At 39.1% G+C, this 27,509-nt stretch overlaps 2 protein-coding genes across 11 annotated transcripts in view; both read right to left on the minus strand.

Annotated features, from left to right (window-relative positions):
* Positions 1 to 16,131, minus strand: part of acaca (acetyl-CoA carboxylase alpha) — a 33,548-nt gene extending 17,417 nt beyond the window's left edge. For 9 of the 10 annotated variants that reach the window (XM_080307012.1, XM_080307010.1, XM_080307008.1 and 6 more), the window contains exons 1-27: positions 15,923 to 16,131; positions 14,472 to 14,730; positions 13,064 to 13,196; positions 12,680 to 12,818; positions 12,278 to 12,387; positions 12,083 to 12,164; positions 11,888 to 11,986; positions 11,653 to 11,759; positions 11,464 to 11,574; positions 11,164 to 11,373; positions 10,899 to 11,069; positions 10,177 to 10,338; positions 9,814 to 9,977; positions 9,542 to 9,692; positions 9,228 to 9,331; positions 7,869 to 8,096; positions 7,190 to 7,340; positions 5,274 to 5,408; positions 4,269 to 4,415; positions 4,002 to 4,190; positions 3,537 to 3,637; positions 3,312 to 3,400; positions 3,049 to 3,173; positions 2,832 to 2,945; positions 1,928 to 2,041; positions 1,718 to 1,807; positions 1,487 to 1,605 (exon numbers count right to left, since the gene is read on the minus strand). In XM_080307012.1, coding sequence (XP_080163138.1) covers positions 1,487 to 1,605; positions 1,718 to 1,807; positions 1,928 to 2,041; positions 2,832 to 2,945; positions 3,049 to 3,173; positions 3,312 to 3,400; positions 3,537 to 3,637; positions 4,002 to 4,190; positions 4,269 to 4,415; positions 5,274 to 5,408; positions 7,190 to 7,340; positions 7,869 to 8,096; positions 9,228 to 9,331; positions 9,542 to 9,692; positions 9,814 to 9,977; positions 10,177 to 10,338; positions 10,899 to 11,069; positions 11,164 to 11,373; positions 11,464 to 11,574; positions 11,653 to 11,759; positions 11,888 to 11,986; positions 12,083 to 12,164; positions 12,278 to 12,387; positions 12,680 to 12,818; positions 13,064 to 13,196; positions 14,472 to 14,701 — 3,575 coding nt within the window. In that variant the 5' untranslated portion in view covers positions 14,702 to 14,730; positions 15,923 to 16,131. Of the gene's footprint in view, positions 1 to 1,486; positions 1,606 to 1,717; positions 1,808 to 1,927; positions 2,042 to 2,831; positions 2,946 to 3,048; positions 3,174 to 3,311; positions 3,401 to 3,536; positions 3,638 to 4,001; positions 4,191 to 4,268; positions 4,416 to 5,273; positions 5,409 to 7,189; positions 7,341 to 7,868; positions 8,097 to 9,227; positions 9,332 to 9,541; positions 9,693 to 9,813; positions 9,978 to 10,176; positions 10,339 to 10,898; positions 11,070 to 11,163; positions 11,374 to 11,463; positions 11,575 to 11,652; positions 11,760 to 11,887; positions 11,987 to 12,082; positions 12,165 to 12,277; positions 12,388 to 12,679; positions 12,819 to 13,063; positions 13,197 to 14,471; positions 14,731 to 15,387; positions 15,494 to 15,922 lie in introns of all 10 variants that reach the window. The other variant, XM_080307005.1, reaches the window with a different exon arrangement.
* Positions 16,132 to 21,684: 5,553 nt separating this feature from the next.
* Positions 21,685 to 26,656, minus strand: LOC113029980 (T-box transcription factor TBX3-like). The gene is made up of 7 exons (XM_026180955.2): positions 25,888 to 26,656; positions 25,315 to 25,582; positions 25,011 to 25,157; positions 24,790 to 24,866; positions 24,552 to 24,712; positions 23,612 to 24,156; positions 21,685 to 22,764 (listed from the first exon to the last, which is right to left on the minus strand). Exons 1-7 carry the CDS (start codon positions 26,211 to 26,213, stop codon positions 22,450 to 22,452), a joined length of 1,839 nt encoding a protein of 612 aa, XP_026036740.1. The 5' UTR covers positions 26,214 to 26,656; the 3' UTR covers positions 21,685 to 22,449.
* Between the last annotated feature and the right edge of the window lie 853 nt (positions 26,657 to 27,509).

Genomic DNA, 27,509 nt, shown 5'->3' on the forward strand with positions numbered 1-27,509 from the left:
TGCCAGATGTTTTTTTTTTTCCCCTCAGAACTTAAGCAAGAGCACGTGACCTGAAACTCTTGATTCTCAATTGCTTAATTGCTCAGTCCTGTTTTAACAAACCAAGAAAAGTATTTTCAGTGGTGAAAAATACCTTCTTTTTTTGCACATGACAACATTTACAGGAAAAACAATGGCGAACAGCGACACAGAGGTAGGAAAAAAAACAAAAACAAAAAAAACAGGGACCGTGGATATAAAAAGTGCACACATCCCTGCTGGGGGAAAAATAATGAGACAACAATAAATCATTATAAAAATTCTTCCCACCTTTATTGTGACCTATAACTTGTACGACTCAAGAGAAAAACAAACCAATCTGTTATGGGGAAAAAAATGTAAACATAAAAAATAAGCTGGCTGCATAAAAATGCACACCTCTAAAACTAGTACATTACTGGAGCACCTTTTAATTTAAACGTGGCATTCAGTTTTCTTGAGTACACAGTTGTCATCAATTAGAGACTCTCGTTAACCTCGCATAAAGTTCAGCTGTCCTAATAAGATTTTGCTGACATTTACACCATGTCTAGACTATGGGCTAGTGTTGCAAGACTGAAGCCTATTCTGACAAAGAAAACATCCATACACAAGTCTCCTAAAAGCTTGTGGGAAAATGTGATACGGTCTGAAGGTTGAACTTTTTGGCACAATTTCATACAGAACGTTTGGTGCTAAAACCACTCTATGCATGACCGTACTTAAAGTGAAGCACGGTGTTGGCAGTATCATGCTTTGGAGCTGCTTTTCTTTAGCTGGAAACTTAAGTGTTAGTGGAGTGGACAGAACTCGAAACATTTCTACCACCAGTCACAAGAAACCCTTCAAGTTTCTTGCAGACAGCTGAATTAAAGGTTGTGCACATTTATGCAACCAGCTTATTATGCTGATTTGTTTCTTCAATTGAATTGTACAGGTTATAGGTCACATTAAAGGTACCAAAAGTTGAGAATTATTTATTGTGGTTTTAATTTTTATTTCTCAGATGCTTGGCATTTTAACTAGGGTGAGTATGCTATTTATATCCACTGTACTTAATAATAAGTATTCTTTATCTTTTAACAGTTACAGTATAATAGGTCATGAAAATTTTATGCAGCCATGCTACACCTTGAGTTGGGATGTCAAAAAAATAAATAAATAAATAAAATGTTGTAGAAAACTGTAAGACAGCAAAAAATTCAGGTTCCTCTATTTAGAAACACAGGCATAAGCAGCAACTGCAGCACATCATTGCAGGTCCCGCTGCTAACACGCAGACTAATATTATTATTGTTGTGTTGTCACCTTGCAAGCAATTTTGATAAAAGCTAACTTTTAATGAAAAATTCAACATGAGAGTAAGAGTAGAATTACTGATGGCACAGCGTCCTGGGGAAAGGAGGGGGTCAGGACAGCAGAATAGTAATGCACATGTACGCGTTTCAGCTATTTTCATGAGCAATACCTGTTGGGATGTGAAGTGGGAAGCATGAACTGAAACTCTACTATACATGTGTTGTCCTTCAGTTGTCGATGCTGAACACTGTTGAGCTCGTAGGCGATGTATGCTCTCCGAACATACACCTGACATTATTGAAGACAGGCAATGCTGGTCAGATATGTGAAGTGCTTGTAAAGTTTGTTCAACTTAAATTCAGAGAAACTGATTAATAAACAAGACTCTTATTCCTCTCACCTCCAGGGCGGCCATCCTGACTACCTGATTACTGTGGTAGAAGAAGTTGGGGAGAACGTCAAAGATGGATGTCTCTGAAAGGATCAGTTTCTAGAGAAAGAAAAATAACAAAGAAAAAAAAAAAGTATAATCATACACCTTGGACATTTTGTCTGTTGTTGTGAAACACATGCACAGCCACAACTACTGCTCTTGCCCTTTAATGCTCACCTGAAGGTTCTCAATGCAGAACTGGTGCCCATACATATCGATGGCAGAGAGAAAGATTGACTCCACCTGGTTGTGTCGTAGCTCATAAGAGGGAAGGTGGGAAGCTATCAACACCTGGAAGAATAAGATAAATGTGCTCTTCAGGTATAGCACAGCAAACACTACTTAATTATGCTTTCCTTTACATTTTCTGACAGTGTCAACCTTTACACTGTTTCAGCTACACACTTTGTTGTGCTAATGTGTCACATGTTTTACTTTATATTTATATTTATTTTTAAAGAAATGGAGAGCATATAGTGACATCTGGTGGGAAAATACTAAATAAATAAAGTCTGGTAGTGAGTTACATTCATAGTTGTGTTGGTGTTTCTGTATTGCTCAGCGATCACAGGTGATTCTGAGCTTTGATGTTGCACTTTGACAAACAGTTACTTTTAATAAAACAGCAAAGAGAAAAAACTTCTCTCTACACAGACTGTCAGAGATGTATGGATGAATATTAGCTATTGCATTACTAAAATGAGCAAGCTAGATACAACTACAAACTATGACATTTTGTTTCATGCTGTGCTTACAGGGCACATTACTGCTCAACAGAACAATCACAGAGTTTAAGGCCCATGTTGCTGCAAATTATCTTAAAAGTGCATGTCAGGCTACGCCAGAGGTTAAAAAATCCACAGTCCTACCAATTAGGCATCACCTGAGCCAATCCACAGCCTGTGCCACTTCAAAAGCTTTTCAGCTAAACAATCAGGCTTTTAGATCTTTTTTTTTTTTCAACTAACTTCTTTTAGTTTCCGAATAGTACTTCTTCATTGCTGTACAGTTTTGTTTTGTTTTTTTAAATTCTGTTATTTCATTGTAGTATGTCAAACAAGATTAGGAGTTCAATTCTGACCTGCCGAGCACGCAGCGCCACCTTTGCATTGGTTGTCTTGCTGAGCTGGGTGAGTTCAGTCAAAATGGCCATCAATTCATCAGTTAGTGTTGGATCACGGCCACAGAGCTGGTCCTGCATGGAGAAGAAGAGGAAGAAGAAGAATATGATAAAAGGCACGACTGCTGAAAATCACTTTTTTATAGAGATTTCTAAATCAGTAAGAATGGATACTTACAATCAGCATAGTAACAAGTAGATTCTTCTTGGTGACTTGAGCATGGGAAAAGATATAATTGAGCACATTGGCCATGTCACCCTTGTTTTCCTCACGCAGTGCAAAGACACACTTATCGTAGTGTCCTGTTGACAGATAGATAAGAGCGTTGGTAAAAACTGGACAGGAAACTTGAGGTTTAAGAGCACCATCAAGTGGTGAGAATATGCTAATGCAATGTTTCTGCTATCCAAGCAAGAAAGTGTCAAGTCACTGTTTCTCACCATTCTGAAACTGGATCTCTACTTTTAAATATTGTCTAAGCAAGTCCATCACGACAGCCTTCATGTGACCTCTGATGCCGCTGCGGTACCTGTTAGACACAAAAACATTCTGGTCTTACAAGAAAAATGTATGCTGTTGTGCAGATAAAGCACACAGACAAAACATTTACTTTAAACCCTAGGATTAAAACTTGGTGATATTTAGATAAAAAGTATGTTGCTCACTTCTGCACCAGCTGAACAATGCTTTGTGTGTTCATAAAGAAGACTTCTCTCTCTGATTTCTTGTTAAGAGTAGCTGCATGGCTGTCCAGTATGTTTGCAATCTGGAAACAAAGGAAGAAACAATAAGCATTTAATCCCACCAGCAGTGGAGACTGATAAGCATTTAATCCCTTTGGCACTGACAACGCGTTCCTTAACAAGTGTGTGTTACAGGCTATGTAAAGAAATTTAAAAGCTACATGAAATTCTGGACCACAAATCTATTTGTCACTCACACACATCCGCACCTAGATATGGCACTTTCATTCTGCATGAAGCCACTGGGTTCATTGTTTTCAAAATACATTTTTAAAAAATGGTCACATGAAAGTGGGCTGTAACTGTATAAGGAGCTCAGGTCTGAAAAGCTGATAAGGTATGTGTAGTAAGAAATATGTGGTTCATGTGCAAGTGTCTGTGATGCACCTGCTGGCTGGGGAACTGGCAAAGCACAGAAGTTATGTTGCTGGCATACTGAGCCATCTCCTTCTTGATGGCCTTCTCCACAGCAGGGGGGATGCGACCTGAAACACTCGTCATGATGTCTTGAAGCTCCAACAGTGGTAAAGAAGGATCGCGCATGGTTTTCATTACCCTTTCCACCCATTCTTTCAACTAGGAGAGACACAAGAAGTGTGTTCAAGACTAAGCAAAGTAATGCTGGTGTGCACACTGGTGTACATGAATTCTTACCTTAGCACTGAAGAAAGGCTCAGGTAGACAATAGCCATTCATCATGTGGACAAGATGACCCAGTGTGTTATGGAAAACTCTGTGCAGCTTCTCTCCTCTCAAAGCTACTGCCTGGATAGAAGGCAGGGTCCCTGTGTAGAGCTCAGCCTGTGAGACAATACAAATACCGATTACTAATAAGTCACTGGATTTTTAAAATACATCAGCGTGTCAATGGTATGTTCTAGTAGGAGGTAGAGGTTATGGTGTGAAATAAGCAATTCTTAATCCACTGCTTAGTTTATTCTCTGCTTAATTGTTGTGTTAAGTTTTATATTTTTTTAATTTATTCAATTTGGTAATTTTACAATTTCTTGGGAACTCAACTGCTGTTTTGCTCTTTGCTTCACCATATGGGTGCAATATAGACTCATGATGATGGTGAGCTCAACCTCATTTTGGTTCATTTGGTTCCTCATAGATAATGATATGTAATTATAATACAATGGTAGAGCAGATAAATGCTTATAGGCTGGATGTGTGTGTGTGTGTGTGTGTGTGTGTGTGTGTGTGTGTGTGTGTGTGTGTGTGTGTGTGTGTGTGTGCTCTCATGTCTGGGGGTTATTCAGGTATGGCTTGTAGAAAGCAAGCATATGTGTCAGTGACGTATCTATTCGATTCGTCTTAGTTTGAGACGCTTGTGCTGGAGTTTAACATCCGTTAGATTTAATTGTCTGTCTGTCTCTTCTTGCACATTGGTTCCCCTCATATATCTGAACATAAAGCGATTAATCATTAAACGCAACACATGCATATTTAAACTAATACTCAGTGTTACCAAGATACCTGCTAAGATACTTTTTATGGGCAAATGACATCAAAGTTAAAACCGATGCTCTAATTTAACCTGATGTAAACAAAAATATTACGTTAACCGTCATTTTGCATTATACAAAATCCTACTTGCTGCACAGCAAATACTGCATCTGTGACAACAATAAAGTGGAATGATGAGACATAATGTACCTGCTGCACTCTGCTTGGGTCATCCAGTTGCAACTTGGCAATGACACAGCCAGGCTCCAAAGCTGCTCCAGCCCTCTTCACATAGTGAATACAACCAGACTCTGCTGCAGTGAGGGTCATGACCATCTTCATCACCTGTTTATTTGCAAATAACCATATGTATATTTACAGATTCCATCTTTATAGTGGACTGCACACAACTAACCATTAAACCAGAGGTGGGACCAAGTCATTGTTTTGCAAGTCTCAAGTAAGTCTCAAGTCTTTATCCTCAAGTCTCAAGTCAAGTCTCAAGTAATGTCAGGCAAGTCAGAGTCGAGTCTCAAGTCACTGGTGTAAAAGTCCGAGTCAAGTCACAAGTCTGAAACTTTGAATTTCAAGTCCTTTCGAGTCTTTAAAAAAAAAAAAAAAAAAAAACGAAAAAAGCATGTTGCAGTTATATGCTAAATGTAAATATTAGACCATGTAATTTTTAAATCTGTGTTTTTCTCAACACATGACAAAATAGTGAACTTAGAAAATATACACAAATTGTGAAATTGCACCTCTTTAAAATGCAGCTCAATTAAACCTAGCTCCAAGAATAATTTTCACCGACAGTTCTGAGATAAGCTGCATGTTATTCTTGGATGCGGTTGTAGGACCAGCTTTAAAATCGCATGACAAAAATATCATACACATTAAAAAAAAAACTGTATCACCAACGTAGCCTGTACAACATTTGCTAGTTAGATGAAGTCAGCTATCTCATCTTAGCATATTTATATGCATATTTATAATCATACGGTTCTTGGAGTGAGTGCATACACTCATGAAGTTTAGTAACTTCAGGTCACTGCAACAAGCCCAGGTACAGTTTACCGACGGATGGGTGCAGGACCTTGAAATGCACCGTGTAGAACGAAAGACCATCGTACGTATCATAAGTTTACCAGTCTCACAAATTGTCGTCATAAATACACATTCATTAACCGTTTATTAATAGGACCTTTGAGCTCAACGGTAATTAATTAGTAGTGGAAATAATTTCTGGTACGCGTTACAGAAATGTAGCAGTGACAATAATACTGTATGCTGTAATCGTACTGGGCAATTAGTGATACAAAACAACTGTTTTATCCTGTGAATAAAAGTATATGTTTTTGTCAATGTACCATAATAACAGAAGCGAAACACAATATTGTGTCAGGACAATTCACTATTTATGCACAATAAATAAAGGAGCATAGCGCGACAATTTCTGTTCAGCACCAGACTTGCTTGTAACCTATATCACTAATTATGTTATGAAAATGACGTATTAACTACTAAAAGACACTGACCTTCGTGTAAATGCTTGGAGCAGACTAACCTGTGAGCTGGAGTGTTCTGGGACGTTATATTTGATCTTTGAATGGCTGCAATCCAGTCGCGTCTTTGTTACTTCGGAAACATGGCTCGAACAATTTCTCTTCAACGACGTAATCCGATAACAACCGATCTCTTTACCCGTCGGCTTCCCGTGGCTGTCATGCGACCGGCTTTTGCAGTTAATAATACAACGGCTTCTTGACATTTTTGTGTTTCTTTTTATCGATGTATAACTGATTTTAATTGAAAGCCTGCGTGCGCTAGTACCGCTTGCCACGAGTTCCCAGAATCCTTTGCGGTTCTACCCGTGAATGACGTCACATTTTCAATCTCTATATAATATGCATGTTAAATTTTATATTTGGGGTAAAATATCAAGTCTTTTCAAGTAAACCAGTTCAAGTCCAATTCAAGTCCCAAGTCATTGGTGTAAAAGTCCAAGTCAAGTCACAAGTCTTAGAACATTTTTTCAAGTCAAGTCTAAAGTCATAAAATTAATGACTCGAGTCTGACTCGAGTCCAAGTCATGTGACTCGAGTCCACACCTCTGCATTAAACTAATGTACCTCTATTTCAGCGTAGCACTGGCCAGCAAACACATGCCCGCCATCCTCAATAGTGTACTGAATGAGTTTTCCTGCTGAAGGAGACCGCAGCAGCGAGGGATCATTTTCTTTCTCAAAAACACACGTCTTGTTCCCAATTGTGATGCGATACCTGACAACAAAAAAACAAAACAAAAACAGTGTTAACAAACCAGAAATTAGAAGATTTCAGTGTCATGTTTTATCTGAAGATCTTAAATCAGGGGTCTCAAACTCGCGGCCCACAGGCCATTTGCGGCCCACGTCACCTCCGCTTGCGGGCCGCATATTGATGTGAACATTTTTTTTTAATTATTATACAAAAAATTATTTAATACGACGCCAGAGTGTTACAGGGATGGCCTTTTAAGACTGTATGAGCGTGAGGGAGGGAGAAAAAGGAAAGTCGAAAAGTACGAGGTGCTACCGAGCAGAAATGGGAGATGGAAGCATGTAAATATAAAAATAACCACTGCAGCCAAAAAGAGTGCCTGACGAGCCCAGTAAGCTATTAAGACTCGACTTTACAATGTGTTCGTTTTTTCCTCAATAATGTTCTGCTTTATTTATTTATTTATTTATTTTTTTAAATTGTTGTCATGTGGTAAACTTACAGTTACAATAGTAACAATTCTTTCATACAGTTAATGGTTTTGTTTACCTGTCCACCTCTTCTTTCATGTACGTAGTGTAGCTGCTTCCATCATATGAAAGCAAAAGACCTCCATCACTAAGCCGATGGACATCCACCTCAGCAGAAGAATTGTTCATGATGACCACATAGGAATTGGGAGACTGACGAGTCACTGTCAGAACGTACTTAGTACCTTCATAGATCAACTCCACATCCACAGTGTTGAGCAGCGTGTGTGGTGGTAGCACCTGCCCCCTGGTCAGAGAGTACAGAGTGTCTCATGTTATCTATTCAAAATGCTGTTTTTTCAAATGATTGTTTCTACTGCGGCTTACAACAGATTACAACTCATTTGTTTGTTTACATATTAAATAATGGCCAAAACGAATTTACGGGGGTGGCTGTAGCTCAGGTGGCAGAGCAGGTCAGCCACTAATCAGAAGGTCAGTGGTTCAATCCCAGGCTGCATCCTGGCTGCATGCCAAATATCCTTGGGCAAGATACTAACCCCATGTTTGCCTACTGGTGGTGGTCAGAGGGCCCGGTGGCGCCTGTGTCCGGCAGCCTCGCCTCTGTCAGTGCGCCCCAGGGCAGCTGTGGCTACAATGTAGCTTGCCATCGCCAGTGTGTGAATGTGTGTGTGAATGGGTGAATGACTGAATGTAGTGTAAAGCGCTTTGGGGTCCTATGGACTAGAAAAGCGCTATACAAATGCAGGCCATTTACCATTTACTAGTAATGCTTCTACACATAAGAAACAGTTTAGCAAAGAAACAAGTTCAAATTGTATCTCTGTTGTTAGCAGCCCATCTCAAAAACAAATCATCTGTTCCCATTTCTTTAGCCAAATCTATGGAAAATACCAACAGTATACAGTGTGCCCTTAAAAAAAATGAAGAAACTGGACAAATGGTGGGCCTAAAACAATTATATATATTTAACATCAAATGATCCTCTACAGTTCTCTAAAGCCTCATCAGAAAGTGTCTCGGCATTGTGATGATCCCAAAGACACTGTCAAAGCAATAACACCATACGTGGATAGAAAATGCACACAGGGGTACACCTTTAGTCATTGACTATCATCTCGACAGAGAATGGAACCAGTCTGGAGAACTATTCCTGAAGACTACTTCAAGAAATGAAAAGAAAGCTTGCCTCAGTGTGGGCAGGCTGTGTTGAAGACTTAAAGGTAGTGATGCCAAATATTCACTTTCAAGCTCATTAGAATAATTTTTGCCTTATATACTGCATTCCTATGTATGTTTAAAAAAAAAAAAAACACTGCACACATTTCCCACATTCCTAGCAATATATAAAGGATTGAGGCTAGAGAATTTGCGCAGTACTGTATTTGACCATATATTATTTGCATTAGATTTTTACCTTTCCAGAGAGTGCAAAAAGTTGGAAACACTGTTCCTGAGATTAACATCTGCCACATGCAGTGCACCGCTCACAATTCCCAGCATGGTATCAGGACGCTCCGCCTGCATGTAAATTACACTTTACAACTTACACAAAAACAGTCATGCATTATATGCTGTGGATATCAGGAGGATAAACCAAAGAGACTATCATCCCAACATTTGGTTTTATTGTGGTTTCAGTGCAGACACTAACATATAGGTCAAACATTAAATAACCTGTCGTTACAGTTAAGAACATCCATTGGCAACAGCTGCATAATCTCCACATACCTGCATCTTCTCTGAGATAAGTCTGTCCAGCCAGCCTGTGTCGATACTATTGTGCTGGAAGCTTTCTGTCTCCAGCAGCTTAATGAGGTATTCCACTGTTGTCCTGAAGTCACCCCTGATAGACAGCTCCTTAAGCGCAACCACCATGTTTCTAAAAGAAGCCATAACCTCTGTTTAGACATTGTACAGAAATAATCCATATTGGTAAGTGTATATAATAAAATGGAGTAAAAATAATAAGATCAATGTTTCTTAATTCTGAGTATACTCACGAGATGGCTTCTTCACGATTCTCTCCCCATGAGAAGCAGTGCCCAAACTGGGAGTCGGCAAACTCATGCAGCCCTCCAGCCGCTGCAACGCTGAAGTAGCCCCATACATTCTTATTGCTGCGGAAATTCAGCTCTTGCACTGTTCCAGAGCTTGGCTTGAAACCCTGCAATCACACAGCATAAACACAGTGATGCAAAGTGGACATTCAAACAGTAGTGATAATAGTACTTGTTGTTTTTAAAAAAAAAAAAAAGAAGAAGACTGAAAAGTAATATGAGTCACACAATAACGTCAGCAGATATGAATCGTTGGGTAACCTTTGGCTGGAAAACTTTTGCACAGCAGGAATGAGTGAATCTTACCTCATCTGGGTTCTCACTGGTGATACGAGCAGCAATGACATGGCCCCGTGGGGAAGGGGCAGTTGACAGAGCCTCAAAATCAATGGGAGAATCCCCCCAGGGCTGAACGCCATAAAGCATTCTAATGTCTTTGATCCGATGAAGAGGAATGCCCATAGCAATCTAACAAAGAAAGAAAAAAAGGGAAAAAAAAAAAAAGAAAAGAAAAAGAGTATTATTAACGTAACACATGGTGATCATAAACTAGCATGGAAAAATGATAACAGTCTGACTAAATAGCATATATTAGACCATGATTACTTCCCCCCATTTTTTAATAAAGAACCCCCAAAAGATTTCTTTGTCGTGCCTATTTGAAGCTTATCAATCCATCTTTCAACCAACCAAGATAATGAGCACTGAATCAGATAGTGTGTCACTCCCAAGTAGCACCCAATCAGCTTGCCTACAATGCCCTCGCAGTCCTTCAGCTTCATTGCCACTGACCTATTTACACACAATCCTAAACACTGCAGAGCAGACCACGTGACCCATCACTGCTACTCCGTGATCTGCTTCAGTGTTTCTGCACATTGCGCATTTGCCGTTGGTTGCCATAGCAACCAGAGGCCCCATCATAGCATCGACCATGGTGAAGCATGCTTATTTTTAGAGTCTGTGACTGGCCTGTAGTGGACAATGTGTATGATGTAACTGTGAGCTACTGAATAAGTGAGACCAACCTGCAGCTGGGCAGCAGGCAAGTTGACATCAGCCACCATCTCAGTGCACGGGTGTTCCACCTGTAGACGAGGGTTGAGCTCCAGGAAATTGAAGCTGCCATCCTGGCTGTAGAGGTACTCAACTGTACCAGCACTTACATAACCCACCAACTTAGCCAGCTTTACTGCACACTGAAAGGCGAGAACAGTTCAGGTTAATTTAAGCTTGAAATTTGTTGGTACCAATTTCCATTTATCAGTGCAAGTGATGCTAGAGGGGGAATACCTTTTCCATATCCTCAAACACATCAGAAGTGGCGATGGTAGCAGGAGCCTCTTCTATAATTTTCTGGTGTCGCCGCTGCACAGAACAGTCTCTGCCAAACAGGGAAATGGCATTGCCATACTGATCAGCCAAAATCTGAACCTCCAAGTGACGGGCATGCTTGGCTAGCTGCATGACAAAAATGGGCGATCCTGGGACTTCTGCCTGGACCTGGAAAAGATAAAATATATTCTTGAAATCGTTGAATACATAAAATACCACCGTACCAAAAAGCAGGAAAAGCTGTACATGTTCACTTACCTGTCTGAACAGGTTAGGGAAATCATCAGCAGAGTTGACTTTACGGATCCCTTTTCCTCCACCACCTTCGGAGGCCTTCACCATTATAGGGTAGCCAATTTTCTCTGCAGCCTTGTGATAGAAAGAGATGTTAGAAAGAGTGCATGCAACACTCATTTTCCATTATACAGCATTAGGTGAATTGCTTACTTTCATGCCATGCTCTACATCCTGGACGCAGCCGAGCTCATACAAGTCGTGAGGAACGTTGACGACCTTCTTCTTTTGGTTATTCTCTGGCCAGTCCACTGTCAGACCTGAAAAAGAAGATCCCAAAATGTACTCAGCATAGAAACTTGTCAGTGTCCCTGTGCATTGTTAATATTTTATTTCATCTGAAATGTTGACCAGCTACAATATTCAGACACCAGAATCTATGACCTACCTGTTCCGCTCCAGGGCAGTGTTGGAATTCCAGCTGTCTGAGCCACGATGGAGGAAGCAATCTTATCTCCAAGCGCCCACATAGCCTGACTTGGTGGACCTAAGAAAAGAGAGAAGAATTTTAACACTTTACTCTTACGTTACTCTGGCAAATGAAGAACAGGTGATGGTCAACAAAGTGACCCTCACTCCTCACCCATGAAAGCAATGCCATGCTTTTGAAGGAGCTCTGGGAGTTTGGGGTTTTCTGAGGCATGCCCCCATCCAGCCCACACTGCCTATAATACATAAAACAATACAACACCAGATGATAAATAAAAAAGAAAAAACAGAAAAGAAAAGAAAGAAAGGTAATTACAGAAGAAACTATTGAAAAATATTCTGGTGATACCTGAACTGGTATGCGTTTAGCAATGTCTAGAATGAGCTCAACATTGGCATAGTTGTTGTTATTAGTCCCCCCGGGTACAGGCACATAATGATCTGCCATCTTAATGTACTCTGTAAGCACAAAAAATATGACAAAACATGAACAATTATTCTCAGTCCTTTCAATAATACCAAAAAAGGCCAGTCATATTAGCTATAAGATAGTTAAAATGTAAAATTTTTGAATGTAAAATTTTAGAATCATCAGAATCAACATACTTATTAATCCCTAGGGAAATCATGTTGAAATGTTGTATGTAGAAATCATGAAGTCAATATACCTGTCTCAAAAGCCTCAAAATATGCTGAAGGTGGTACTACATACAATGAGTCTACTGTTTGGGGAAACCAAACTTTAGCTCACCTGCATTGGCCTTCAGGTCTTCTGGGGTCACCATGACGACAAAACGGATTGCCCTTTCATTGCGAAACATTTCATAGGCCCAGCGGCGGATGGAGCGCATGCATTTCACTGCTGCAATGCCATTGTTTGCAATGAGCACCTGAAAAAGGAGATCAGTTACTATTGTTAACATAGTCTAATCACAATATAGCAGGAAAGTTATGAAATGCACATACAGTCAATCATTTGACTGACATAATATCACAATTTGAACTTGAATCTTTTAATGTTTTTTGTTATTATTGCAGAGTTTATAAATTAGATTATTGTATAGAATTATTGTCCCTATATAACACGTTGGGGTTTTTTGGAGTTTTTTTTTTTTTTTAAATCAGAATTTCTTACCTTTTCAATGACCCTGTTACCACCAAAGCGTGTGACAAATTCAGCAGGAGAAGCAACAGTGAAGTCCCTCTGGAGGTCAATACGCCTGCGATCTCGTCCTTGTTTCACCAGGTGCAGGCCTGACATGCTTGATCTGTTTTAATTTAAAAAAAAACAAAACAAAGAATATCAATATAATGTCCCTTTGGTTATACAGCTTCTGGATAAGTTGGTGAAATGGTCAGAATGTCTAACCATAAATAAAAATCTATGACAACAGTAGGAAAAAAACAAACAAAAAACCAACAACCTAGAAATAAAATAATGGAAGAAATTGTTAAAAAGAGTAGAATTTCTTGTTCAAACACATTTACATGTTGGGGCAAGTGCTTCCAACAGAAACTGCCGAGCCCTGTAAATCAAAGCTCCACCCAAAGAGGAAGAGTTGGGACAGTTGGGTACTATGGGTGGAGGAACGTGACAGGGTGTGGCAGAGCCTGGGCCCGTTTAGCTGGCTGGCTTCTATATGACATGACACTGGATGGTTGCATCACTGTAAAGATCTTGACGTGGATCAACTCTGTCCAGATGTGGAAGAGATTGTGTGTGGGGGGGGAGTGGGGAGACGGGGCGGCATAACCCCCGTTCATCCAGTATTTCCAGTTCTGACAACGGTAGTGCCGCCCAGTGTCTTTCGGTTTACCCTCATTGAAACTGATCACATCAAAACCAGCCACAAATAAAAGTAAACTTGCTGATTATGGCACAAAGAAAGTCAGCATGCAAGAAATGATAATAATTAATGTCCCAAGTGTTTTTGCAAGTAATTATACTTAGAGGTCAAATACACATAAAAACACACACGCACTGTTTTTTTTTTAACTTAAATTTAAAACGAAAACTTTAAATAACAAAACACAGGAGATCAGGGAGCCCAGTAGGAAAAAAAAACAACCCCACCCCCACCAAAAAAACAGGATTGGCAGAGAGGCTAAAAACTACTATCATGAATAGCTCCTTTCAAAAGTTTGGGAATTCCTGTCTGTAAAAAATCATTTGACCATTTTTCCACAAAAACATTCTGCAGTCAAGATGACTGCTCTCCGGGACAATCTCACACAGTGAGGGCACAGAGGAACCTTTAGGTAGAGTGCAACTAGAAAAACCGCATTTTTCACAAGTTGCTCAAAGGGTTATGAAGCCAAGGAAAACTACATAATCTGAGCAGAGCATGCTGCGTGTTATTTTAGACTACAGATGTTGGCTAGTTTCACAAAGACAGCACAGAAAGTTGCAGGATCCCTATCCCTATCTCTCATTTGCTATATATAGCTTTTAGAAGGACATTTACAAATGTTTGAATAAAATGTATATTTCTGTTGCATTACCATTTAGAAGCCAGACAGACAAAGAAGGTTTACAGGCTAACCTTAAATTGTGCATAGGACCATCGATGTGGTCGAAGCCCATTTCATAGGTGCTGTCCGAACTCCCGGAAGATGGAGACAAGGAGCGAGTCTCCTTCTCGTCCAGTTGTATGTCCACCTTTCCTTGGTTTTCATCCTCTGAGTTCTCCTCTGACACAGATCCCACAATGAAGCGAGAGTGCAATTCCGCAACAGCCGGAATCTTCTTGGCAGCACCGTCCTGTTGTGCCATGGTCGGGCGACAGGAGCAGGCTCCAAACACTGACAAGAAGCAGAGCAGTGGTTGCAACAGTTATAAAGGAGCCACAGAGTACAGTGTGACACAGATTGCTTTGGCTGGAACACAAGGCTGTTTGTCATTATTGCAAAAGTGGGTTACATGAACTTAAGTTTCTTGATAGTGCAATTGATATTGCATCATTTTTGTGCACACTCTGGAAAAAAATGCCACTTTATGATCTGCCAAAACAGTTGCTTAGAATAAAATATTAATAACAAAATATTAAACAATAACACCTGAATGTAATGAGTGCTATATTGTCACCAGTAATCATATAGACAGAACCAATGAAGCATTATTTAGGCAGACAGCCATATAATCAAATTTGCTATTTGCCAGAGTTGCACTGTAATCATCAGTTGTCCTGTGTACACTTTGCATCTGCTATTTAAAAGAGTGGACAAAAGCAAAACAATTAAGACAATTGCTTGATTAAAACTCCTGTTTTTCCTCAAAACCCTAGCATCTGCTACAGTAATACTGACATTCCCTTTCTTCTCCCCCTTGTTAATTTACCATGAAGCCTCGAAAAAACGTTAATTAACAGCCACGTGCGGAAACGATAAGACGTTACTTAACTGCTATGTTGCTGTCGCCCTACCTGTCCAGTTGCCACAACTGTTAAAAAAAAAACCCACCTGTCAGAGCAACTGGAAAGAGTAGACTCTCGGGTAAGGCACACCTTACCTCTCGGCAGGCGCTTGCGGGACCAGAAAAACAAGCCGAGCACCGCAAACAGGCACGCTGTAAAAGTGAGCCAGGAGAACATCACGAAATGATAGCTGTGTTTAGCTTGTTAATAGACCCATATTTCTGTTTTCCGCAATGAACATTATTTAATGAGATAACTTTAGAACCGCCTTCTAGAAAAAGAAAAATTAAGGGGGGGGGGGGAACAAGAACTAAGGCTGAGTCGACTAGTTAAGGTTACCTGTCCGGTGAAGGCTAGCTTCTTTACCCAGCAACCCCAGATAAGCTGAGGCGCAGGTGCTAATAACGCTAGCTTACCGGCAGGCGCTAATACAATTATAATTCCACAGTAACGGCACTAATACAATAGCACGGACTGTACTGTACTGGCTACCGTTGTACTGTACTGCAGTGTGGGTGAAAACCTGGGTGCAGACGCGAAGTAATAAGAGATAAACCCTTGCAGGTATGCTAGCGACTCACCGGTGGAGATAAACCGACACGTAATCCTGAAAAAAAGTTGAATTAAAAAGATCGATAAATTAATTGTATCTGCCAGACATCTCTCTTTCGAGTGATGATGAAAACATCACATCATGATGAGGTCACACATCACCATCAGATGCTTAAACAGCAGAGAGTGGGGTGATGTGATGATGCGCAGGCAGGTTATTCCTGGGCATTGACCTCTGACTGCAGCTTCCGCTATAGAACTAGTTTAGATAGTAAAGACATCACACCCAAGCCGGTATATTAACGACTTCAGCATTATGTGTTCAGGCTGTCTATCTATTCTTCCGTTTATAAGGGAATGACGTAAAAAAACCCAGAAAATATATTGTATGTTGGACGTTATGAACAACTTGTAATTATACAGTTAATTACAAGTTGTACATAACGTCTAAAATACAATATATTTAATATAATAATATAATTTTAAAAAAGAAAGAAAACTGTGGAGTCAAGATAACCACAGCTGCTACACCAGCTGAAATCAAACGAAACGCTAGTGTTTTTGTAACATCCATCCAAGGTGCTCGATACTATATCTGCTGAATTCTTATGATTAAAAATATATATGAACATTCCAAAAGCAGAAAAAAAAGAAAAGAAATAATGTTTTTTTGCTTTTGTTTTGTTTTTTCTTCTATCCAGTCAATGTAATAAGGTCTTAGTAATCAAATATCAGTAAAAGACACGTTAACGCTGAATCCTTTCTGTCTAGTTCAGCTAGATCTATGCTGATTTCGCTCGCAAAGCTCCAATCAAATTGCAGTTAATCTGTGTGGGTGTGTTTAAGGCGGTAGAGGGCCGGGAGACACCCGGAAGAGGTGGTGCTTGAGCATGTGCTGTCAATGTACACAGCTACATATATGTAGCAGAACTGAACTTCGGTGTGCGGAATCTGTGACGAGCACACAGTTTCGCGGTTGCAGGTCTTCGTCGTTGTTGAGTAGACTGCGTGCAGCTGAAGCATGCTGTGAGCCCGCTAACATCAGACTACATTTAACAAGTCTGTTGTACACTATTTTCACGACGGGTAGTTTGAGGACTACGTATGCAAACTGGGAATGTCAAAAATCAGGGGCGATTTTAGCCCATTTTTGGGGGTGCTTCAGCACCCCTAACATGAATCAAAGCACCCCCAAAGATTTCTTACTTTTTTGACAATATTTGCTGTTTGTGTGACACACTACTAAAAATATAAAAAGCATACAGTACTGTACTTGTGTGAGACGTAACATTTTAACAACAAAAGTATAGATAATCCCCCCTCCCAAAGTGATTTGTTCCAGCTCGCCTCTCCCCTGCTCTGGCTCTAGGATGGTGGCTGAGACGCAACGGAGCGGAGGTGTTAGTGTCTGGCTTAAAACAGGACATATTAGCTGCATTTAACCTTCAGTTACTCTTTATATAGTTAGGTAGGAGTCAGACCATGTTTCTTTTTAGCTGAAAAATATTACACCAGGTAACCTGCTGTGTTGAAAACGTGTTTTCTGGCAATGTTTGCTACTCTACAATCCGTCCTGCTCTGTAGTAAAATCAGCGACATCTGACCGTCCTGTTGCTCCCATTGAAATATATACAGCCTATTTAAAATCTAAAACTTTAAATTGTCCGTAGCCTGCTGTTGTTACCACTGTCCTGCTTGAAATGGATACTAACTAGCTAACTGACTGGATGCCCATTAGCCTTATAACTCCTGTTGTGTGTGTGTGTGTGTGTGTGTGTGTGTGTGTACAGAGAGACAGTCAGGTTCATAATGGATATAAGGAAGTTTTTTCAAAAAAAGGAGCCACATTCAGGTAAAAGTGTAAAATCAAATTATCCATCAATCAAGAATAATATTGGATCAGTGTTTCAATGTTTATATCTTTTATTAGATGTTCATGTGGTTTGGTTATTTGCCTTTTGGTTGAAAGTACACTGAGAGAGGACTTTTTGTTAGCGATCTTAATAGAATTTTTTTCATATTAATGTAATTTTTCATCTAATTGAATACAATCTATTTGTGTATGATTGTCAGTCCAAAGAGGGAGAGAGGAAAGAGGGAACGTGAAGAGAAAGTACAAGGTCAGGAAGAACCAGGTAAGAAAACAGACAGGGAACAGTGACAGGCACAACACAAACTGTTAAACTGACAAAGAGAAAAAACCTGATTTTACTCACACAATCTGGAAGTTGTGTTCTCCCTATATTAAAGCTGCTATAAAGAATCTGCAAAACAAACTGGGTTGAAACATTTTTGACCCTCTTTAACAACATTCCAACATAACATTATAATGGATTGGGGAGATTAAAATTAATAATATATTTTTATGTGGTTCAGCCACAACTCTACTAAAACCTCAGCCAGTAATAGGTAGGCCAACTTTTGGACCGTCCAGTTGTCTGTATGACTGCCGCAGTACGTACATCACATTTGCACACTATCAGAAAGTGCCCTGGTGGAGTGAGGAGCTGTAAAGAGAAGCAGATGCTCTGTTTATATTCTAAAAATGTTTTAAGCTTGTTTCAAAGATTCTGTACTGCAGCTTTAAATGTTTTCCAAAAGCACACACACACTTATCAGTGTTTCTCAAACTTTTTACAGTGTGTACCACCTGAGAAAAATGTCAAGCTCTCCTAAGTGCCACTATGAAAGCATGAAACTCATAAATCTTACAACACAAAATTAGTATCTGCAGTAAAGATTTTTTCATACATTGTATACATTCTACCACAGGCAAAGTTGCCTCCATTTTTATATTCTTTTTTTTTATATTTTGTAATAATTTATTTGTAATAATTTATTCTGTTTTGGGAGTGTTTTTATGTATCTGTATTATATTATACAAACACATTAAAAGTGAATCTCTGTCCAAAAAATGCACTCAGTTTACTTTTTACTCACTATGAGCATCATTCATTATTCTTCCCCAGTAATTAAGGTTAGGATATGTATTTTTTTTATTCCAATCCATTCTTCTTTTGCAGCATTTAAATAACCTTGATCAGATTTGATGGTTTTGTTACAGACTTTTCAAAAAAGTGTTTTGCTTTTCTTTCACAAATGTGGGGATTAAATTGTGTTAAAATGTACAAAACAGTGATGTCATGTTTTGTGACGAGGACCCAGGCACAGAGAGACTTGATTAATTTAAGAATCTTATGATTTAATAAAGAGATTTGCAGACTTGCACAGAGATGGTAAAATTATGATGACTGATAACGGAGACTAAGACAACAGACGATGAGGACAGGGAGGAACAGGGGTTTAAATGCACCAAAGTGACAGTCAGAGAGAACTCGGGACAACATTTAAGGATGCAGGGACTGACAGAGACAGGTTTATCTTGCCTGGCTGGGCAGCTCTCTGGGTGCTCAGCACCCCCAAAGCTCTGATCCTAGAATCGCCCCTGTCAAAAATTAAGAAAAAAATGCATCCAGTGTGCAGTATATTAAAGATGTTTATTCATCACTTCAGTGCAGGCAAGTGGAGTATATAGACTGCAGACGATGTAGTCAACGGAAGACTTATTTCATATCCCGTTTGGCTCACGTTAGCTGTGTCGTTTGAAAGCTGAGAAACTGGCCTGTCTGCATTCAAACTGGTTCCGGCGAAATCCCACTTCTAATCACAAACGAGAAGCAATTAGGATTGATCGTATTTAAATAAAGAGACTTGAATTCATATATTCTCTCTGTGAAACTGTTTTACAAAGACAGTTATTCAAAGTAATGTTCATACTTAATGTGACGAATTAAACATTGATTTTTTTTTTTTACCGTACTCGTGTGCGTGTAGGACAGATGGATAGCCACGTAAAAACGCTTAAAACTTTGTCTATTCATGTGTAGACAGTAACAGCTTGCTGAGGTTTCTGATGATATGAAAGTGTAAATGCAGGTCGTCAGGCTAAGAGTCCTAAAGCTAAGCCCTAAAAGACTGAAAGAGAATGAAATCAAATTACAATATACCAGTGTTGAATTAAATACCAGCTCATTCAAAACATGATTTGGTTCATTAAATGTACATCTTTTAGTTAGAGCCTACACCACTTTAACCCAGTTGTTAAAATAAAACAGGATACCTGTGATAAACTATGACAGTTAACCTTAGTGAAATACCCTCGATTACCAGTTTACATCAAAGGTGTAAATATATTATCATTGCACCTTAGATCCACTAGGTGGCTTCAGAGGCCTTAATGTGCAGAACCACTCAAAGTGGTTCTGAATTTATGGGATTTCAGCAGGAGCAACTTTGTCTTTCTATTTCTTGACTTTAACATAAAGATACATGCCAAAAGCTTAATTTACATTAACAAAAGCTTTTAAATTGTTTCCATGTTAAGTGAATGACTGCATCAAGGCGATCTCATCTATTTAAGCCATCTGTGTTAACATTTTTATCTTAGCTCATAGTGATGATAAGGATTGATTTAAAAATCCAATCATAGAGCCTGCATTGCCTTCTCTTGACACAGTGATGTTGAAAAACTCAAGTATTTGCAAGTTAACAGTCTTTTAACTAATATTCTGCACACTGTGAAGTGTGAAATAGATGCTTCCCTCCCAGTGTTCAGAGTAGGTTAGCACATGCCTGCAGAAACTTGATATTTCAGTGCACTGTTGGTCTATTTTAACACAACCAAAATTATTATTTTAAGTATTAGTAGAATTAATTAGTGTAATACTAAACATGCAAGTGACAGGAATAAATATTGACACTATCGCAATCACAAAAGAGATTTAGGATTTTAAAAAAAACTTTCTTTTTTCTTTCTATGCTTTAATAACTTGGGTTTGCAGAAGACAAAGAAGCTCTAAACATTCACTAACACACAAATGTATTAAGAAGACTTAAGTATTCATTTTTTAAGTCTCAAGACAACTAGTGACAACATTTATTTTGCCATTTGTCAGTGTGCCCCAGCAAACCTCAAAGTAAAAACAGTGTGAATCATCTTGTTTGAATACACAGTCAGCTATCTACATTTGTTTGTATACATGCAAATGGGTGTGTCCTACACTGATATGACCTTTTTTACACTCTCCCAGTATGATTTAGTGTCTTCAAATTTGTCCCTGTCATTAAACGCCAACTTTACTGTCACCAAGTGACAGTGGTTCAACTTTATGTGAACCACTGTCACTTTACAAATAGTGTCACTGTCCAGCTAAATTTTTTTTCACACGGTTGAGCTAACATATGCCATAGCTTTATGACTATTGTAATGCTGTGTGCGGACAGATGTAAAATATGCAGGAAGTAAAATGAGGGCACTGCAGCTAACGGTCCAATTTAAAATCTGTCTCTTGTCTTGCCAGTGTTTGTTCCTGGAAAGGTGTGGGTGTTGGATGAGGGGAGCAAAAGTGCCAAGATGTGTTGCCACAAGAATTTGTTTAGAATTAAGATCATAAGTTCAAGAGCTCCCCTTTTCTTCTAATGCATTTGACTGTGACTTAAAATAGAAGATGACAAAAATGTTCTATAAGGTCTAAAGGGCAACCAAAGCCACAGTTGCCTAGAAATCAGTACAAAGATGGGTCATAAGGAGCAGCCACATAGGCTGACCTTTTCTGAAATAGAAAACAGAAGTAGAGAAATAAAATGTAAAGCTTTTTTTTAAAAAATAAAGTAACTACATAAATAAAACTGATCACCATTAGAGAAAAAAATAAGGGAAAAATCCCTTCTTAAATCAATATTAAATATCCTGGCATTTAAAAACAGTGATAGACAGCGCCACATCCAAAAGTTTGTTTTTTTTTGTTTGTTGTTGGTTTATTTTTACGAAATGTAGGGTTGCAATGCACAACAACTCACCAAAAGATGACCCCGCCCAAAAAAAGAACAAACAAAATAAGCAAAATTAACGTTAAATAATTCAGTCAAATATTACAGATTAGAACATCTTTATGTAAATTGTGAAAACACACACACAACACACAATATACTTGCATAATTCCATACACAACATCACATCTCCTGGAGATTTCTCAAGTGCTGGTTTAAAAGAAGATAAACAAAAAGTCCTGAGTTTTTCCAAGCTCACTGCACATTTTTGGTATATCAGAATGTGAAAGTGTGAAACAAATATAAAACATTCTGAAAAAAGGCTTCATTTAGTCACTTTCTTGTGAAAAAAAAATGCAAGAGAAAAACTATTTACACATTTACATAGAATAAAGCAGTAAAAATGTGTTTTTAGTTATGTTTAAAGCACATTACATCATATCATCCTCTAAAGAATTTCACCCCGGGCACCGACTTTTGCATAGCACATGTTCTGGAATTCCATTGAGTAGCTTTTAGTAGAATCTAGTACAATATTTATTTGAATCATTAAATTAAACATGCATATCCAAGTCTAGTATAATATACTGACTGTCATTGGACCACCAAGTCTGTCTTTATTAAATTTATGATAATATGATCGATTTAATGAGAAGCAAAAATATAGACTTTCTGCCAAAACATTTTAAATGATTGTCATATGTGACTTCACTTGTAGAATAGTCTATTATGGAGGATTTGGTTTATTAGGTCTTATGACTAGATAGCTGTTATTGTCAAACACCAGAGTTGACTCTCGCTCAGATTGTAAATATGATCTACCAGGCAGTCTGGATGTTAGCAGATTTTGGCTTGAGGTGATCGATGTGGGAATCTGATAAGGGCTGAATCGCACCCATGGTCGAGAGTTGCTGTAACGTTGGCTTCTGGAGTGCGACGAGGCTGCAGTGCAGAATGAAAGGGCTGGTGTGACTGAACCTGGTGCTGCCATGTAGCGGTATGGATATGAGAAAAGTCCTCCATAGGGTGATGGTGAAATCCCCTGCATTAAAAAGTAGAGTTGTTAAGATTTGTAGTACAGATCATGTCATCTTCCTTTATATAAACAGCTCTGTAAAATTAAACTTTATTAACCAGCAACTGAATACATCCGATTTGTTTTGTCTTTAACTCATATTATGGAGGAAATCCAAGGCATTAGGAAAGGAAGTCAGTAAAGGTAATCAATCCAGTCCCATTAAACAACAAGAGGATTGACACCTATGCTTTACTTTACACTGAAAATGACCTGCACACTATAAAGATCTCTAAGCCATTCATAAAGAATTCACAAAGGCTTATAATGAAGTACAACTACTCAAGTAATACATTCCAACTATTGTTTTACTTTATTCAGTAGTTGTTTAATGAAAAACTAGACATTCATTGTTTTTCATATTGTATATATTCATTTAATGCTTTTATATTTTGTTTCCACACATAATACACCAAATAGTGATCAAAGGTTTTTCTGTTTTTTAGTGGAAAATCGGTTTACAAAGAACCTTTGGTTTTTTTTTAATTATAACATGAAGGCTTGTAGGATTGCACAAACAGTAGGACGAAACATGAAGTAAGATCTAAAAGTATGTTCTCCAAATTACAAACAGAGCTTGCTATGAAACATATTGGCACGAAACATATAACGTATTTCAGCTTTACTCGCTGAGAGTTTCTTTAACTGTAAAAATTCTGCAGCTGCCCAGTGTGAAGTCCTTTGTTAGTGCTCAAAGACTTTAAAGATGCTACTGAAGTTAAGTAACTGTTACTGCTGTATACAGCACTTACAATTAAATGAATGGATGAAAATATATTCAATAACTTAATATAGTGAACCTGGGGAAGCGTACCTGAGATGCTAGCATTTGCTGTGACAGTTGACGTTTGAACGGAGCTGAAGAGGTGATGCTTTCAGAAAACAGGCTTCCATTTCTTAATTCATTTATACCAGATGAAGTGGGAAACATATTCTCCATAGCCATATTGGAAAAAACCTCTGGCTTCATTGATAGCTGTCCAGATTGAAATGACAAAGGTGTCCCAAGCCTACTAGAGAATTGGCTGTGTGCACTTGAGAAATCCAAAGTGGGTTGCTGACCAGCACTGAAGGATGATGCGCTCCATGACTGTAACATCATAGGCACGACCCCATCTTTGATTTCACTCATTTGCTCTTCTAAACCCGTACCTATAGAATGTCTATCACGTGAAGCGCTGCTTGATGTTCTTGCTTTTGTTGCATCTTGTTTGTTCTTTCTGAGATCACACTTGTTCCACAGTATCTCTTCACTTCTCAGACTTAAACCCAATGTGTGTTCTCTCCTGGAGCAGCTGCCTTCAGCGTTGCAGTCATCTAGTGGATCAACGTCTGAATCACTGACAACGTTGGTCTCGTCTGTAAGGAAAAAAACAAACACTTGAAACATTTTTAACCATGAAGAAAACACTGTCAGACAGTGTGTCATGGAATACTTTGCAGTCAAATTGAATGAGCCATCATATTATTAACCCATGTTCTTTTGAAACACAGTTTAAAATGCTTTGTTAATTTTGCATCAAATAAATATTTTTTTAAAGTAAAAACAAAAGCAGATCCCCAAACTACAAACAGCAATTATTGGCTTGAGAATATGTCATTAAAAGGAAAACACGTACTAAAAACAAAAAAAAAATATATGCAAGCTGTTTCAGTGTAGTGACTATGCAGTAGATCTTAAGTTAGATTATCACTTCATGAACACAGGTCAACAGTGGCTGCCTAATAACATAATGAACTCTAAATGAACCCACCTTGACAAGTTGATGTGGGCATCAGAGGGCTGCTTATTAGTTGTGGGGAATAAAAAGGCTCACTGGTACTGGGCTGCTCATAGGAATCATCAGAATCAGCAAAGTCCTGGTCTGCTTTGCTTTGGTTTCCATTCAGTGAAGAAATGTTTAACTGTTTATTTCTGGGGATCACAAATCGAGATTGCATGAGACCATGCACATATGGCCTAAAGATGTATTCTGTTTTCAAAATGTATACCTCTTTTCACGTCTCCCATTTCCTGTATCTCTGAATCCTTTGGCAAAGGGATTGTTGTCAATTTTTAGTTGTGTAATCTTGATGGAAAAGAAGGAAAGATCTGCAGATTAATCAATCCAAAGTTCATTGTGCAGTGACAAACAGGCACAACAGTAGTACACACTGTATAATCCATGTGGATATTTGTCATTTGTGTATGAGGGGCTAAAGGATGATGTTACCTTTTCATTTTGATAAGCAGTGACAGCGATGAATTCTGTCTCTGGGAAAACATAAGTCCGGAAGGTGCTATAAGGAAGCTTCATTATGTCATTCGCCTTCACAATATGAAATCTGGGTTGGTACTTGTGCATGGAATTCAAAATTGTCTGCAAATTAGAAAAATAGAGTTGGAATTACTGGTATTTGGGTAATTAATTACTACAACTACAACCATAATAAAAGCTTTAAAGCAGTGCACCCAGTCACCCAGCATAACCATGCGTAATGAGGAACAAAAGCAACTTTTCAGTGAGTGTTACTTACAAACCCATGGTTATCGGACATGTTATTGGTGAGTTTGAGTTTATGAAAGGCAACAGGCTTGCTCATCCATTGTTCTCCTTTAGACGGACTGTCCGGGTGGATGTACATGCGCTTTGGCATCTCTGGGTCAGCTTTTCCAGCCATCATCCAGCGGGAGTTGTGAAACTTGTAGCGACAGTCGTCGACAGCGACAATGTCCATCAGCAAGATGTACTTGGCTGTATCATTCAGCCCTTCTACTTGCACTTTGAAAGGGGGAAACATCCTCCTGATAGTTAATGAAGAAAAAAAGAAATTGTTGTATATGTCATAATTAACAGTGTTATTTTTGTTTTTCATCACTTTTTTCTCATAGAGCTTCTATTTGTCTATGGAGGTCCCCCCCCCCCCCCCCCCCCCTTGTGGCATTTTTTAAACTTCCGATCATCAGCAAAACTAGATTATTCGCTGTTTTTCCCCGTTAAAGCGTGAACATAGCATTTGTGCGCGCTTTTACAGGCTATTTACAAATTTGAAACGACAAAGACACTACACAAATTCTCAGTAGACTACTTAAATGCGCATTGCACTTGCCTTCCTGATTTTGTGATAACCATTTCAGTTCCTATTTTGTGAAATTCACTCCACAAGTTCTTTGATTCCAGCGTAACTTTCGGGTCCTCGTCCAACCATTCTTCTGGCTCAAGTCTCTTCAAGGAACGTTGCTGAACGGCCTCATTTTGGCACCCCAGACCTGCGTGCAGCCCCGCGTCAGGGGGTGCCTGCTCTGACAGAGACTTGGAGAAGGACGCGGCGTCCGGAAAAGTCGGCGCGGCGGGAAAAGAAGGCTGTGCGCTGGTAAGGAAGGCTGACAAGGACAAGGCACCTGGTCCGCGAATTTGGAAAGGATAATAAGCCATGGGAACAATGGCGCCAACTGCATTTCTCAGCACAGCATCCGATCAGAAAAGTCCCAGCCAGCCCGCGCAGGTTGCAGGCGCATGGCGTACATCCAGACAGCAACTCCGATTTTAAAAGTTTATGAATTGTGTGGCATGATTGGTCTTACGAGGGAATGCAAAATTCCCCACTCTTAAAATACTGAGAAAGAGGTAAGAATCCGCTTGTAAATCGCAAACGGGGAGAGAGCAGCTGTGAACGCTGTGACTGCACAAGCTTGTTGAAAACAACTGGTACCGAGGATGAGAACAGAGGGAGGGAAAGAGACTGTGTTTGCGCTGTCACACGTCTGTTTTCCCTTGCACAAGGTACACTAACGAGCCAAATATTTTCGACAGGGCTTCGTTACACGTAGCTTACCAATTACCAAACACGCATAATGATAATAATAATAATAATGTAAAAATGTTCAAATATTCTATGATATGTCAAAAAAATAAAATAAAATTACAAATCAGCGCGTGTTACTGATAACAGAAATACATCATTTACACAGTTCAGGATGTCTGGAGTCACTTTACCTTCTTGAATAAACTAGTTATGAGACAGGAAAGCTCGAAAGTGGAAGTGTTGCACACACACACACACACACACACACACACACACACACACACACACACACACACACACACACACACACACACACAGAGAGAGAGAGAGAGAGAGAGAGAAACAGATTCCAAACGTGATGTTCAAAAGGTTTAAGTACTGTCTGGTGTGTTTTACTTTATTGAATTTATTGAATCAGCAGTCTTGTCACACCTACAAGCCAGTGGACACTATTTCACTTAGAAACAGCATCAGTGTTGAGCGGGGATTCGAGGAGGTCATTTATGTGAAAAGGGAAAGACCATCTCTAAATCAAGGAGGGGGGCTAAGGGTACATCTTTCTCCATCTTGCAATGCTGTGATTGCAGTCATTACCCAACTATCTGTGAATGTTACTCATGGCCATTGATCAATGGTCTTTGATCAGTGGTTGTTGATCAATGGTAATGACAATCTGCATATTAATGAAGAAAGAAGATATTTGCTTTCAGTTAAAATTATTTCAAAGGGGTACAAAACCACAGAGGCATGTTCATCTCAAAGAGGTTCACTCTTAAAGAGGTTCGCCAACTCTGTCCAGTAAACAAGGTCTTTCCTAATCTTGTGGTTTAGCAGCATGAAATTAGCTTTGTGCAGGTCAAAGAAGGAGAGGGTAATTTGTATACCTGGTGAAGTAAAAAGTGACAGGGACTAGCTAAATGGATCAG

The sequence above is a fragment of the Astatotilapia calliptera genome, chromosome 10, assembly GCF_964374335.1.
Source record: "Astatotilapia calliptera chromosome 10, fAstCal68.1, whole genome shotgun sequence".
In the NCBI taxonomy this organism is placed as follows: Eukaryota; Metazoa; Chordata; class Actinopteri; order Cichliformes; family Cichlidae; genus Astatotilapia; species Astatotilapia calliptera.

What these genes read in the sequence shown, in the direction of transcription:
- LOC113029980 (XM_026180955.2), bottom strand. Translation starts at nt 26,213, where the DNA reads ATGGCTTATTATCCTTTCCAAATTCGCGGACCAGGTGCCTTGTCCTTG. An exon ending in TGTCCGATAACCATGGGTTT is followed by an intron (nt 25,158 to 25,314) that starts GTAAGTAACACT and finishes TCTAATTTGCAG; the next exon opens with ACAATTTTGAATTCCATGCA. An exon ending in AATGGGAGACGTGAAAAGAG is followed by an intron (nt 24,713 to 24,789) that starts GTATACATTTTG and finishes TGTGATCCCCAG; the next exon opens with AAATAAACAGTTAAACATTT.